The sequence below is a fragment of the Zeus faber genome (genome assembly GCF_960531495.2).
Source record: "Zeus faber genome assembly, chromosome: 2".
NCBI classification, from domain to species: Eukaryota; Metazoa; Chordata; class Actinopteri; order Zeiformes; family Zeidae; genus Zeus; species Zeus faber.
This window is the reverse complement of record NC_137189.1, coordinates 50,805,057-50,819,551: the sequence shown is the minus strand read 5'-3', so window position 1 is coordinate 50,819,551 and position 14,495 is coordinate 50,805,057. Positions and strand designations below refer to the sequence as shown.

The window sequence follows — 14,495 nt, the reverse complement described above, 5'->3', positions numbered from 1 at the left end:
AGGTCTTCCAGTAGTTAGTGTTGGTCTTCCAGTAGTTAGTGTTGGTCTTCCAGTAGTTAGTGTAGGTCTTCCAGTAATCAGCTTGGGCAGGTCTTCCAGTAGTTAGTGTAGGTCCTCCAGTAGTTAGTGTTGGTCTTCCAGTAGTTAGTGTAGGTCTTCCAGTAGTTAGTGTTGGTCTTCCAGTAGTTAGTGTTGGTCTTCCAGTAGTTAGTGTAGGTCTTCCAGTAATCAGCTTGGGCAGGTCTTACAGTAGTTAGTGTTGGTCTTCTAGTAGTCAGCTGGGACAGGTCTTCCAGTAGTTAGTGTAGGTCTACAGTATCAGCAGCCAGTGTGGGCACTTTCCACATACTATTTGGTGCCTACTATGGTTTTAATTTACACACATTCTCATTCTGAAGATGCACCTTCAAGCTGCTGTGCAGGTTTGGTAAATAACGCAACAGGGCAAAAGACATTTACAAAGCTGCAAATCCCGTCTGTCGCTCTGTGTCACGGTTTGATGACGGTTACATGGAGCTCGGCAAGAACAATTCCACTCATTATAACATTTAAAATTTTGGATTTCTCGTGGTTTCAAAGTGCCAGAGAAATAAACAAATGTACATTTCACTCACTCGGTTCTGGCTCCTGATCTTCTTGCTCCTCTCTCTGAGCCCCTCCCTTCTTCCTGCTCTACCTTCTCTTCTCTGGTTCTATTTTGGGGAACTTCCCCCAGTGACTGCACACCGAGGACATGTTTGGATCTGTGCTGCTGAATGTCAGCAGCAGTCAACAAGCAGAGAACATCATTTACATTTAGTCATTTAGCAGACGCTTTTATCCAAAGCGACTTACAATTGTTCAAACACTGACGGACGCAGCCATCAGGAGCAATTAGGGGTTAAGTGTCTTGCTCAAGGACACTACAGCATGCTAGCAGGAGGAGCCTGGGATCGAACCAGCAACCTTTAGATCACTAGACCACCAGCTCTACCGCCTGAGCTACCATCCCCAACATGTCGGTCTGGAAACCACTGTGTTGTCTGCAGAGCACGGCCTCCACACCTCCCTCCAGCTCTCCTCGCTGTCCCTCTCTCTCTCTCTCTCTCTCTGGTCATACTCAAAATGCAAAGCCAGAATAAATCAAAGAACATGAACGCCAAAGACCTTAGAGCACAAACCCAACAAGCTCTCGTGATAACAGAGCGCCATCAGGTCCTGGTCCAGGGACCACAGAGGACCCTGTCTGTGGTTGGAGCCTTCTCTCTCTCTCCCTCCCTCTCTGCATGTGAGCATGTCTGTACAGTATTTGGTTGTTTATAGTCAAAGTGTTTCTTTGTATTGTTGTCATTTATTATTTATTCTTCCCTTTCTGAAAGACTGACTGATTCTATTTTACCAATGTGTTGTATTCACATGAATACTGTCCCATCTCTCTCTCTCTCTCTCCCTCCCTCCCCCCTGCTGAGTCACTAACCTACTTACAGTAGACTTAACCCCCAGTACAGAGCAAAACAGCATTTGAGCCTTTTCCTTATATCCATCCTCTCTCTCTCTCTCTCTCTCCCCCTCCCTCTCCCTCCCCCTCCCTCCCTCCCTCTCCACGTGCACAGCAGATGGTGCTCCACTCTCTTATCAGCTGGAGCTATTTGCAGGGAGGTTGGAGGCAGCAGCCACGCCTGTTTGTTTACTTACTGACTGACTGTCTGCCTCAGGCCTCAATGTTTGCACCACCAGTGTGGGTCAGTGTAGATCCAGTTGGTCTGTGTCTCCAGACTGACTGACTGTCTGTTTGTCTGTCTGTCCTTCTGTCTGTCTGTCTTTCTGTCTGTCTGCCTCTCTGTCCATCTGTCTGTCTGTCCGTCTGTCTGTCTGTCTGAGCCCCTAACAGCTCCATTGCAGTATGTTTACGAACCACGTCACGCAGACGTCCAGAGCTGACTGGAAGGGGTCAGCAGTGGTCAGTTGTCCATCAAGGATGCTGTCAGGTGTCAGTCTAACAACATGAGCTGCACTTTGATCGTTCCCATCCCATCATTTCACTGAGGAACAAAGGTTTGTGTATATTTTTTAGAACTGTCTTTTAACGTGTATTGCTTGAATTTTCTGTAACATTGAAAATTCCAAGGTATTTATTACAAATTTGAAACTTGAAAAAACACTTGAGCACATTTTTCCTGTGTTCATTTGAAATGATAACTGGTACTTTAACTGAATAAATCAGCGAATAAGTACATTTTTAGAATATTGACATTAACATCGAATTATAATGTTGTTAATATAAGATCAATGGCGCATTAAAAAATATAAAGGACAAATAAAAAAGTAAGAAATAAATAAACTCTACATGGCATTGTATTATTTCTTTACTTTCCTTATTATTTATATTCATATGACAGACCTGTGGGCCCTGCGGCGGGGTCCGCCACCCTGCGGGGGTTCGGCTGGGTGACGCGCTCCGCGGCCCCGCCCCCTGCAGCTCTCCGCTCGGCTCCAGCTGCTGCGGCGCTCCGCTCAGACCGCACTGCGCCCCGGACTGCAGACACACCGGCACCCGCCATGGGAGTCCCGGCGTCCCGCATGAAGCAGCCCCCAGACCCGATGGTCCTCCACACCCAGAGAGAGAGCCACAGCCAGAGCCAGAGCGGAGCCCGGGGCCGGGGAAGAAGCAGCTGAGGCCGGATCCTGGATCCTGGATCCTGGGACCTGGTGCCGGAGCGATGCGGAGCTGCTGGTCCGCCTTGTGAGACGAGGAGTCCGGCTCCTGCTTCCTCCACCCACCGACACGCTGTGATCCACGCACATTTTGACTGTTTTTCCCGTTGAAAGGAAGATGGAGACGTCTGTCATCTGTGTCCTGATGGTGGTGAGTTCCATTACTGAGCTGTGCTTTATTCTTCTCCTTCTTCTCCTTCTTCTTCTTATTATTACTACTACTGCTACTAGTACTAGTACTATTACTACTACCAGTACTACTAGTACTACTACTACTACTACTACTACTAGTACTACTAGTACTACAACTACTACTACTACTACTACTACTACTAATAATAATAATAATAATAATAACAATAATAACCATAATAATCATAATAATTCTGCTTTTTATTCTCATGATTGTTATGAATTATCCTGGTGGTAAGTTAGATCACGGAGCTGTAATTTATTCTTTATTCTTTATTCTTTATTCTTTATTCTTTATTCTTTATTTATATTCTTATCATTATTCTCAGGCCTCGTCTGCAGGTTCCATTTAAAGACGCAGCGCGTATTTTTCAATCCAAACTCTTTGTTAGTGACCGCAGGGTGTTGCTCCTCAAACGTGTTGTACATGTCGTGTATACATGAGAGATATGGATATGTGTGTATTCATATCTTTTAATATCTATAAATATCAGGGAGGGGATGGAAAAGGATGCTCAGCATCTGGACCTGGGTCAGTAGAGAAACACCTTATACTAGTTACATTATATACTGTATATGTATATTATAAATATATAGTATAACATATATATAGCATACATATATAGCATAGTATTCATATATATAGTATATAGTCTACGTATATAGTATATAGGATAACTATATACTATATATTCATACTATATACTGTATATTCATACTTTATACTATATATGTACACTATATACCATATATGTATACTATATACTAAATATGTATACTATATACTGTATTTTTATACGATATGCCAAGTTCCTCCTCCTTTATCTTGGAGCTCCAGGGGGCCCCCTCTCCCGGGGGGCCACGGTCAGGTTGTGTTCTTCTAGGGGCCCCGTGTTCCCGACCTGTAGGTTTTGTTTGTGTTGTATTTCTCCAGCACATTAGTAAATTCCCTCGTAATCCTGTTAGAAATATCTCTTTTATGATCTATTTCATTCTCTTTCATATTTAAAAACATTCAATTGTCTCGGGGCCGGATGTGGCCCCCGGGCCTGTAGTTGGACACCCCTGTCTTAAGGATCAACCTGTCTCTGGTCATGAGTTTAGTAACAACAGCCATCAATTCAATTTAATCAAATTAAATCATTAAGGGAAGTTTAGTTTCGAACAGGGACGCGTACTACTACTGCGACTACTACTACTACTACTACAACAACTACTAATACTACAATTCTACTACTACGACAACTACTACTACTACTACTACTACTACTACTACTACTACTACTACTACCACCACTGCTACTACTACTACTCCTACTACTATTCTACTACTACGACTATTCTACTACTACTACTATTCTACTATTACTACTACTACTACTACTACTACTCCTACTTCTACTACTACCATCACCACCACTACTGCTGTGCGTCTCGCTGTATGAAATTGTGGCCAGGTTTTTGTTCAGATAGACTGAAGTATATCTCTGATTATATCTTTGATTATACCTTTGATGATGTCAGAGAAGCAGAATAAGTGACGTGACGTGAACTAGGTCACTAACCTGACACTTGACGGTTGTTGTGCGAGGTTATCAAACATGGAATCTGGTGAAAGAAGCAGCAAACTCTAGTTTTCTTGGAGTGATGAGGGAAGGGCTGGGCCATGTCTTGATATTACACGACACATCGATCAAGTACCTGAGAACACGGTGTCTGAAGTACTTTTAGGGAGAAACAGCTTTGGTTCTCAGAGGGTCTGGTAGATTTTGATTGGTTGAGTGAAGTCACTCCAGGTGATTCAAGTCCATCATGATGACGTCACAGTAAAAACTGGGAACTCACTTCATTCAGAGGTTTGTTGTGGAGATGTCTGATGTGAAATGACCAAACTGCCGCTGACATTCAGCCTTTGGATCAGATGAACTGAACATGGATGTTGAGGTCACCTCAGTGGGCCTGGTGGTCCACCTTGTCTCATGGTCCGCCTCGCTGTCAGCCTTGCTCAACCAGTGGTCCGCCTTGCCTTGTGGTCCACCTCGTGGTCCAACTAGTGGTCCACCTCGTGTCCACCTCACTCTCCCAGTGGTCCGCCTCACCTATGGTCCACCTGGTGGTCCTCCTTGCCTCGTTTCTGCCTCATGGTCAGCCTTGCTCGCCCCGTGATCTGCCTCGCCTCGTGGTCCACCTCTTGGTCAGTCCGATCGCCCAGTGGTCTACATTGCCTTGTGGTCCTCTGGCCTTGTGGTCCACCTTGTGTCCCCCTCATGGACAGCCTAGCTTTCCCAGCGGTCCGCCTCACCTCTTGGTCCACCTCGTGGTCGGCCTTGTGTCCACCTCACTCTCCCAGTGGTCCGCCTAGCCTTATGGTCCACCTTGTGGTCCCCCTGGCCTTGTGGTCTACCTCATGGTCCGCCTTCTGTCCAGCTCATTGTCAGCCTTGCCCTCACAGTGGTCCACCTTGTCTCATTGTCCTCCTGGCCTCGTCGTCCTAGGGCCTCATAGTCCTCCTGGGCTCGTCTCCACCTCATGGTCAGCCTCGCTTGTCCAGTGGTCCGCCTCTTGGTCCACCTCGTGGTCTGCCTCATAGTCAGCCCGCTCGCCCAGTGGTCTACCTTGCCTTATGGTCCTCCGGCCTCGTGGTCAGCCTCGTGTCTGCCTCATGGTCAGCCCCGCTCTCCCAGCGGTCCTCCTCTTGGTCCACCTCGTGGTCTGCCCCGTGTCCACCTCACTCTCCCAGTGGTCCGCCTCGCGTTGTGGTCCACCGCGTTGTTCTCCTGGCCTTGTGTCCGCCTCATGGTCAGCCTTGCTTGCCCCGTGGTCCGCCTTGCCTCGTGGTCCACCTCGTGGTCCACCTCGTGGTCCACCTTGTGGTCTGCCTTCTGTCAAGCTCATGGTCAGCCTCCCTCTCCCAGTGGTCCTCCTGGCCTCATGGTACATGGCCTCATAGTCCTGCTGGCCTCGTGTCCGCCTCACGGTCAGCCTCGCTCACCCAGTTGTCCATCTTGCCTCATGGTCCACTTCATGTCCCTCCTCATGTCCGCCTCATGGTCAGCTTCGCTCGTTCAGTGGTCCGCCTCGCCTCGTGGTCCACCTCATGCTCTGCCTCATGGTCAGCCTCGCTCTCCCAGTGTTCCGCCTCGGCTCGTGGTGCGCCTCGCCTCGTTGTCCGCCTCGCCTTGTGGTCCGCCCGACCCGCTGGCCCGCCGCCCTCGCCCGGTGGTCTCCAACTTAGTGGTGCTGGCTCAGAGAGAGAGGGTCACTCAGCTCGACTGGATCTGAACAGACTCTGTGTGTTTGAGAACAGAAGGAGGCGACGCACCCGGGTTGAGGTGATTGGTTTTGTTCAATCAAATGGAGCCTTATTGACGATTTCATGAAAACGCATGCATGAAACCAAATGCATAAATGAGCTTAAAGCAACAAAAAAAAGGAAAAATAAAAGCAACAGCAGCTTAAAAACAGCTTAAATAACTAAAAAACTCTGAGATAAAAATCCCTCCCTCCCTCCCTCCCTCCCTGTATTGAGCACCAGTTCAGCTGAGTAATTACAGCGGCGGTAATGGTTTCCGAACCACTTAGACAAAACAAAACAACACAAGAGACAAAAACACAAAAGCACGTGTCACGCCCACACCCCATTATGTAACAAGGTGTTCTCTCACACACACACACACTGGGACTCCTTTGTTGTCAAACGACTCTGTAGATCTGAACAGTTTCAACAATCTGTGTCTGGAACTGTCGGATGACTCAATATGCACTTCCTGTGCCGCAGCCTGTTGCTAAGTAACCTCAACAAGGAATCTGTTTACAATGTGTTCGTTACCTGTGGCAGGTTAGGAGAGGTGTTCCAGGCATATTGGGATTCTACTTGCACGTGTGGACTTGTAAATGTGGGGACTCTACTTGCATGTGGGGTTCTACATGCATATGTGCACTATACAGACAAGTAGGGGCTCTTCATCCATGAGGGGGCTCTCCATCCATGTGGGGGCTCTTCATCCATGAGGGGGCTCTCCATCCATGTGGGGCACTACATCCATGTGGGGCCTCTACATCAGCGGTTCCCAACCTTTTGGGAGTCGCCGCCCACTTGAAAGTCTCAAAGTGTTGGCGGCCACGCTCATCCAGAAGTGATACAGAGACAAACAGTGCGTTGTCAGAGGACGTTCATTTGAACATCATACGCATCATCAGTGGTGGTAAAACTACAAAAGAGCTGCGTTAAAACTCAGGACTCACGCCAGCGCTAATAAAACTACAATAACAGGAGCACATGAATATGAAGTCACCTGATAAGAAGCTGATAGTGCATGAAAGACACCACCTGCTCCGTGTCCGGTTTCAGGGACGACGGTCTGAAGAGAACCTCTGGATTAACATTCACTTTATTCCTGTATTTCGTCTTTGATTCCACAAGTGCTGAACAGCCGCACGGAGCGACGTCGTCAGGAAAGGCATCAGGAACCACACAGCTCTGTTGACTGATCGGCGTTTGCGTTCCCAGTACTCATACAGTACATGAAGTTTCCATGACGATCTTCTTGCCCTAATACTCCTTGAGTTTATTATCAAAAAATTCAAGTGGGTTGGACATGTCCTGTTGGTGTTTTGTGTGGAGGTGACGGTACAGTTGACAGTTGCTTCAGAGCTTCATGGAACACACCACGCACAGCGGTCAGGGTTCGTCTTCCCTGCCTGTCCAAAGAAATCCCAACGATAAATATTTGGAGCTGAACTTTCTCCAAACATTTATTTTTAGTTTGACAGGAAGTGTCCTGCCTGTCCGTCTTTCTTTTCAGTGCCTGATGCTGCCGAACATCCGTTTTGATGATCACCGCAAGTTCAAAAATGTACATGTGCACGTCGATCGTGGCCCGGCTTGGGCATAGTACGTTCTTGTCTATCAGTGATGAGTGAGGTTTTAAAGAAAAAAACACCATAAAGAAACAAATAACATTTAAAAAGGTTTGTGTAATTAATATATATTTTTTTCAATAAAATCGATGTATTTTGCCCATGATTTGCCCACTGGCAAAACCCTCCTGGCCCACAGGTAGGGACTCGCTGCTCCACGTGGATGTGGGGACTTTGTGGTAATGCTACACAAGCCCATGAGTCATGACCATGTGTGAGTAGCGGTTAATGTGAGAAAGAAGGAGCTCACGATGCAGAAACGACCAAACCTCATCGTCAGTGTCAGGTTGTTGGTAATTGTCAGTTTTCAATCTGACTTTACTGAATCCTTCAAAGAGTTTTCACTAAATGACAATGTGTGTGTGTGTGTGTGTGTGTGTGTGTGTGTATGTGTGTGTGTGTGTGTGTGTGTGTGTGTGTGTGTGTGTGTGTGTGTGTGTGTGTGTGTGTGTGTGTATGTGTGTGTGTGTGAGCATATCTCTACCAGCAGTTCATGCTGCAGTGCTGCAGTATTCTGTCACTCTGCTGCAGCCAAACACTGGCAGCACTTATTGATATATAGTGAGATGCCCAAATATATACAGCATATATACCTGTATATACGGATGTATATATATATATATATATATATATATATACAGTATATATATATATAATATTTACATTTATGTACATTTACCATTGAGGAAGAAGCATCACATTCTCTTTCTTCTCTGAGAAGAAACAAGCATCAGAACAAAGCCAACACAAGAAAAACAAACAGGAAGAGGCAGATACACACCAACACACACATTTGAACTGCAGCAACCTGTGCCACCAGTTCACCGACTGAAAGTCTTCGACACCGTCCCAGTGGAGTGCGGACCCCAGCGAGTCTTATCAGCGCTGGGGGCCGCAGATAGGAGCTGGAGGGCCACAGTGTGGAACTTCAGAGCTGAGCAGGTTCTTCTTATCTTCCTGGAGCCAAACATTGCACTAAAACCGTCACTCAGTGATGATGCTGCTGCTGACAGGGACCCACCATGTTCCTTCAATGTTCCTTCAATGTTCCTTCAATGTTCCACAGTGTTGGCACGTTGTTGGCACTGTGTTGGCAGTGTGTTGGCAAGGTGTTGGCACAGTGTTTGCACGGTGTTGGCAAGGTGTTGGCATGTTGTCGGCATGGTGTTGGCAGTGTGTTGGCAAGGTGTTGGCATGGTGTTGGCAAGGTGCTGGCAAGGTGCTGGCACAGTGTTGGCACAGTGTTGGCACGGTGTTGGCATGGTGTTGGCAAGGTGCTTGCAAGGTGTTGGCAAGGTGTTGGCACAGTGTTGGCAAGGTGATGGCACGGTGTTGGCACAGTGCTGGCATGGCGCTGGCACGGTGTTGCCTCGGTGCTGGCACGGTGTTGGCACGCGGCCGAGAAAGAGGTGAAACATGTCAGGGGCAGAACAACAAACAAACAACCAAGTTTGGTACAAGTAGACCATGTGGCATAAGATGAGACGGACGGAGGTCCTCGCTGCATGCTGGGCACAGGGTGGAGCTCAGGTTTGGGAGGTGTCAGGTAGTGACATCTTGTGCAGTTGCTGTTTGACTCAGTTGGATGTTTCTGGCCTCGTTGCTCCTCAGATGAAGGGTTTGAGTCGTAGAGGAAGCTGGAGTTAGGAGATGTTTCCTCGAAGGAGATGAGGGGGCATGTCGCTCAGTGGAAAACGAGTCGTTTCATTGGGGCCTGAAGTAAATCTTCCTGAAATGTAACACAAGGTTCTTAAAACCATTACTTCACACGGGTGGAGGTTGTTCCTCATGAGGTGACGCTGTCTTCACCAAACACAGTATTCACAGCTATCGTTTTGGAGCAGTTTGGGCGTTAAATTGTGAATGTAGTAGAATATCTACATTGTGCATGAGGGTGGGAGTGAGGGTGGGGGTGAGCGTGGTGCATTGTTCTGTAACAAGCAGGATGTTGACCCCCCCCCCCCACCCTCCGTACAGTCATGTGAATGAACACATTGATGATGACGTCCGTCGCTCAGGACCAGCTCACTCCAGAACATTCTCAGCTGACTGGACGGGCTCGAGGGGGTGAGGTCAGAGGGCGATCGGGGGCGGGAACGAGCTGCGAGGGGACGAGGAAGACTCCGGGTGACGGAGCGGGCACAGGGTCGATGATGAAGGTGGAGATCTGACTCCAGTCTCTCATAGGCACGGTTTCAACAGTTCACCTTCTTTGGAATGGTCTTCATCACAGTATCTGATGAAGGCAGTTCCTCATCCTCTCATCTTCATCACAGTTTCTGGAGGCTCCAGGCTCAGTCATCTCCTCTTAGGCTCTGAGGGTCTTTCTCACGCAGCGTCAGCAGTGTTTCCCCCTGGCTGAGCAGCTTCAAACCCAGCGTTCATTCTGTTCATTCTGTTCATTCTGTTCATTCTGTTCATTCTGTTTATTCTGCCCCCAAACAGCCTCCTCTGTTTGGGGCTCAGTGGGAAAGCTGTTAATCTCCATTCACACTCAGCTGAGGCTGGACGCGCCGATGAGGAATCCCTCTCTTTATTCCCCTCCTTTCACCTTCCTCGTCTGGTTTCTTCTCTCCGTTTGTGTCTCTCTGTCCCTCCAGCCGTTTGCCGTTGGATTTCCCCTGAATTTCCCCCTGGGAATGAATGAAGTGTGATGGCATCTGACCTTAACTGAAAGTACCATCAATTATCAGTAGAAATTAAGCTCTGGAAGTATGGTGACAAGTGTGAACACAACAGACTCCAGCCCTGCGAGATCAAGAGCAGGGACAGGTGGTAAGGAGAACCGGTGGACGGGTGGATAGGAATATAGACGCTTGCATGGAAGATACGAGAAGGTGTCCTGAGGTTTGGACTGGTTACCAGCCTGTGTTCTGGGTTCAGACTGGTTGACTTGCTGGAACCGGTCTGAACCCAGAAGACTCTCTGTCGCTGGTCCCATGGAGGCACTGAGGTGCTGCCGTGACTCAGCGCCGTGAAACCCTAAACCTCTGGTCGTGTTGTTCCCACGGAGCGCTGAGTCAGCGCTTCCCAGCAGAGGTGAGCGTGGCCTCGTAAAAAAAATAAAATAAAAGCAAATCTCCCCCTGACTTCAGCCCCGTCAGTCCGCTCCGTTGGATGGGTCTCCATGGCGACCGATTAAATTCCTGCCATCACACGTTTTTTTGGGGTGATGTTTAGTGCCATCATCCATGTTAGAATGAGTCGTGGTGGTGACTGGGATGGATATTTTCCTCAGGTTTCACAGCCTATAATATAAAGTCATTTAAAGCTGGTGTTTAGTTACCGCTCTAGTTTCATCTCTGAATTGAGTAAAGATGTGGTCGTCATGGGGACGATGATAGGAAATCCAGAAACGTTGATTTGGGATGTTAAATCTCCTCCAACCCACTCATTAATATTCGATAATGAACCTTACAATGTCTCTCCTGCTTCCCTCAGCTCTCGTGCACGTCGCAGGCTGACGTGCACTCCGTCCAGACTCCACCCCCTCCGGCCCCACCCTCCTCCTCCTCCTCCCGTCACTACCAGCACGTGGACCCGGCTTCGGGCGTCCTGCTGTCCTGCCACAAGTGCCCGGCGGGCACGCACGTGTCCGCCCACTGCTCGCACATGGCGGTGCGGGAGTGTAGCCCGTGCCCGCCGGGCACCTTCACCCGGGGGGAAAACGGCGCCGAGCGCTGTCACGCTTGTCGGGCACCGTGCCCCCCGGGCCGCATCCAGAAGACCCCCTGCGGCCCCACCCGCAACCGGACCTGCGCCTGCCCGCCGGGGAGCTACGCCCCATCGGGCGACGGCCCGTGCCGGCCCCACTCGCCCTGCCCGCCAGGCAGCGGTGTGCGGCGGCCGGGCACAGAGACGGACGACGTGCGCTGCCGGGCGTGCACCAGGGGAACGTTCTCCGACGCGGCGTCCAGCGAGCAGCGCTGCCGGCCCCACACAGACTGCGGGGTCCGGGGCCTGGAGCCGCTGGAGCCCGGGACCCGAAGGGCCGACAGCGTATGTGGAGGACCCCGCCTCTACACCTCTTCACCATCCCCCTCGTCCTCCCCCAGCACCACCGCACCGCAGGCTGACGCCCCGTGGGAAACACCGTCTTCTTCACTGTCTGCATCCTCATCCTCATCATCGTCGTCGCTGCCGGCTGCAGCCGCTCAGAGAGGTAAGAGTGCGACTCTACACCAAGACCTTCTCTCAGTGTAGTGACAACAGTGAATAAAGTAATAAAGTGGGATTATGAAGGAGATTGGGATAATTATATAACATTTCATATATGTTTGTGATTTATGGGTTTAGTAATTATAAACAGTAATAACACACATCTACGTGTGTGTGTGTGTGTGTGTGTGTGTGTGTGTGTGTGTGTGTGTGTGTAATATATATGAAAGATGCTCAGTGCAAAGTTTCAGTACATGATTATTTTAGTATTTTTTTAATTAAATTCCATTTGACTACTCTATATGATCCAAACATATGGAGATATATTTTTTATTCTTATGGTTGAATTTGAATGAATGAAACCTTGTTGTGTAAACCCTCCTCTGACTGGAGAGTAGAGATGTATGTGTGTGTTTACGCCCTGACCGTACAAAGGACAGAACACACACACACACACACACACACACACACACACACACACACACACACACTACGGATTCCCACGGAGAAGGGCGTTGCCATGGTAACACATCGCCGCCATCTCCCAGTGTGAGGGATGTGAAAAATGAAATAAATAAATAAAAAATGAACTAAAACGTCGTGTGCCTAGAAAGAGGAAGTAGCAGCGTGTCAACCAGCCGACCCGGTCTGCGCAGGTGACGTTCAAATGAAAAACAACTCTGATAATAATGTTTCTTACATAACTGGACACCATAATGGACGTAGTGAGACAAAGCCCCGAGGGTCCCAGCACGGCCCCCCCCGTGGGCCCCGTGCACGCGCCCCTTGCCACCCTGGCATTTACACCAGTTTGGCACCGTTGGTTTGGGCTGACGGCGTTTCCCTGGAAGAACACAGCGGTTCCCAGGGAGTCACGTCCTGTTCAGGGTTTAAAACTCTTACTGCAAACTGGGCAGGTTGTGCAGAAGAAGGTCGAATTTGTCCTGTAGGTTATTTTATTTGATTTTATTTGATTTTATTTGATTTTATTTGATTTTATTTGATTTTATTTTATTATTTATTTTATTTTATTTATATATATATATATATATATATACATATATATATATATATATACATATATATATATATATATATATATATATATATTTTTTTTTTTTTTTTTTTATTATTATTATTTTTTTTTTTAATTTTTTTTTTAATTTAATTTAATTTAATTTAATTTTATTTTATTTTATTTTATTTTAAAAGAACACAACATGTTGGCTCATTGGATCAACTTTAAAAAACATCTTTAATTTGTAATTTTTTGGGGGGGTTTTCCCAGCACATCATTTGCATCTTAATCTCTCAGTTTCTTTTACAAATGCAAGATATTTTTTATTGAATTTGTCATTGATTTAATTGAATAATTTTTCTCAGGGTGAAATAAACACTGAAGATGATTCATTTTATTCTGTTAAATCTGCCATAAATAGAAACGTTCGACCACAAAGAGACGCCTCTGAAAGCTCAGTGTGTCGGTGTGACGTCGTATATCTCTGAACTAACCACCGCCCCGACACACACACACACACACACACACACACCCTGCCCCCCCATTCCACTGTTAGTGTGTGTGTTGCTGGGATCAATGGCGTCTCGGACAGTTAACCACAATCTTTACTGGGAGTTATGGGAAGTGTGTGTGTGTGTGTGTCTGTGTGTGTTTCTATGCATATGAGTGTGTACATGTGTGTGTGTGTGTTTCTATGCATATGAGTGTGTACGTGTGTGTGTGTGTGTGTGTGTGTGTGTGTGTGTGTGTGTGTGTGTGTGTGTGTGTGTGTGTGTGTGCTTGTCGTCCCTGTCATTACATTTGTTCTGGTTGAATCCAGTCTGAGACACTGACGGTCGAGCAACTTGAAGCTAAATCTGCAGGGATTAGAGGGCACAGCTGTGTGTGTGTGTGTGTGTGTGTGTGTGTGTGTGTGTGTGTGTGTGTGTGTGTGTACGTGTGTTTTTGTGGGTGTGTGTACGTGTGTGTTTGTGTGTGTTTGTGTATGTGTGTTTGTTTGTGTGTGTGTGTGAGTATGTGTGTGTGTGTGAGTGCGTGTATGTGTATATATGTGTATGGGTATGTGTGTGTACGTGTGTGTTTGTGTGTGTGTGTGTTTGTCTTTGTGTGTGTGTGTGTGTTTGTGTTTGTTTGTGTGTGTGTGTGTGTTTCCTTGTGTGATCGTTATGCACAGAAACCTGATGTAATAACAGTGAAAAATACACTTCTTCATGAAGAACTTTGTGCTGACATTGACCATGGAACACAACACTACACTACACTACACAACACTACACAACACTACACAACACAACACTACACAACACTACACAACACTACACCACACTACACAACACTACACCACACTACACAACACTACACAACACTACACTACACTACAATAGAACTACACTACACTACACTACACTACAATCCAACTACACTACAGTACAGTCCACTACACTACAGTACACTACACAACAGTACACTACACTACACTACACTACACTACAGTAAACTACACTACACTACA

At 47.4% G+C, this 14,495-nt stretch overlaps 1 protein-coding gene across 1 annotated transcript in view; it reads left to right on the top strand.

Moving 5' to 3' along the window:
- Positions 1–9,806: 9,806 nt before the first annotated feature.
- tnfrsf21 (tumor necrosis factor receptor superfamily, member 21) overlaps positions 9,807–14,495 on the top strand; it is a gene marked incomplete at its 5' end in the record, with an annotated part of 30,082 nt that continues 25,393 nt past the window's right edge. Inside the window, 2 exons of the mRNA XM_080023967.1 lie at positions 9,807–9,878; positions 11,248–11,968. Coding sequence (XP_079880093.1) covers positions 9,807–9,878; positions 11,248–11,968 — 793 coding nt within the window. The remainder of the gene's footprint in view (positions 9,879–11,247; positions 11,969–14,495) is intronic.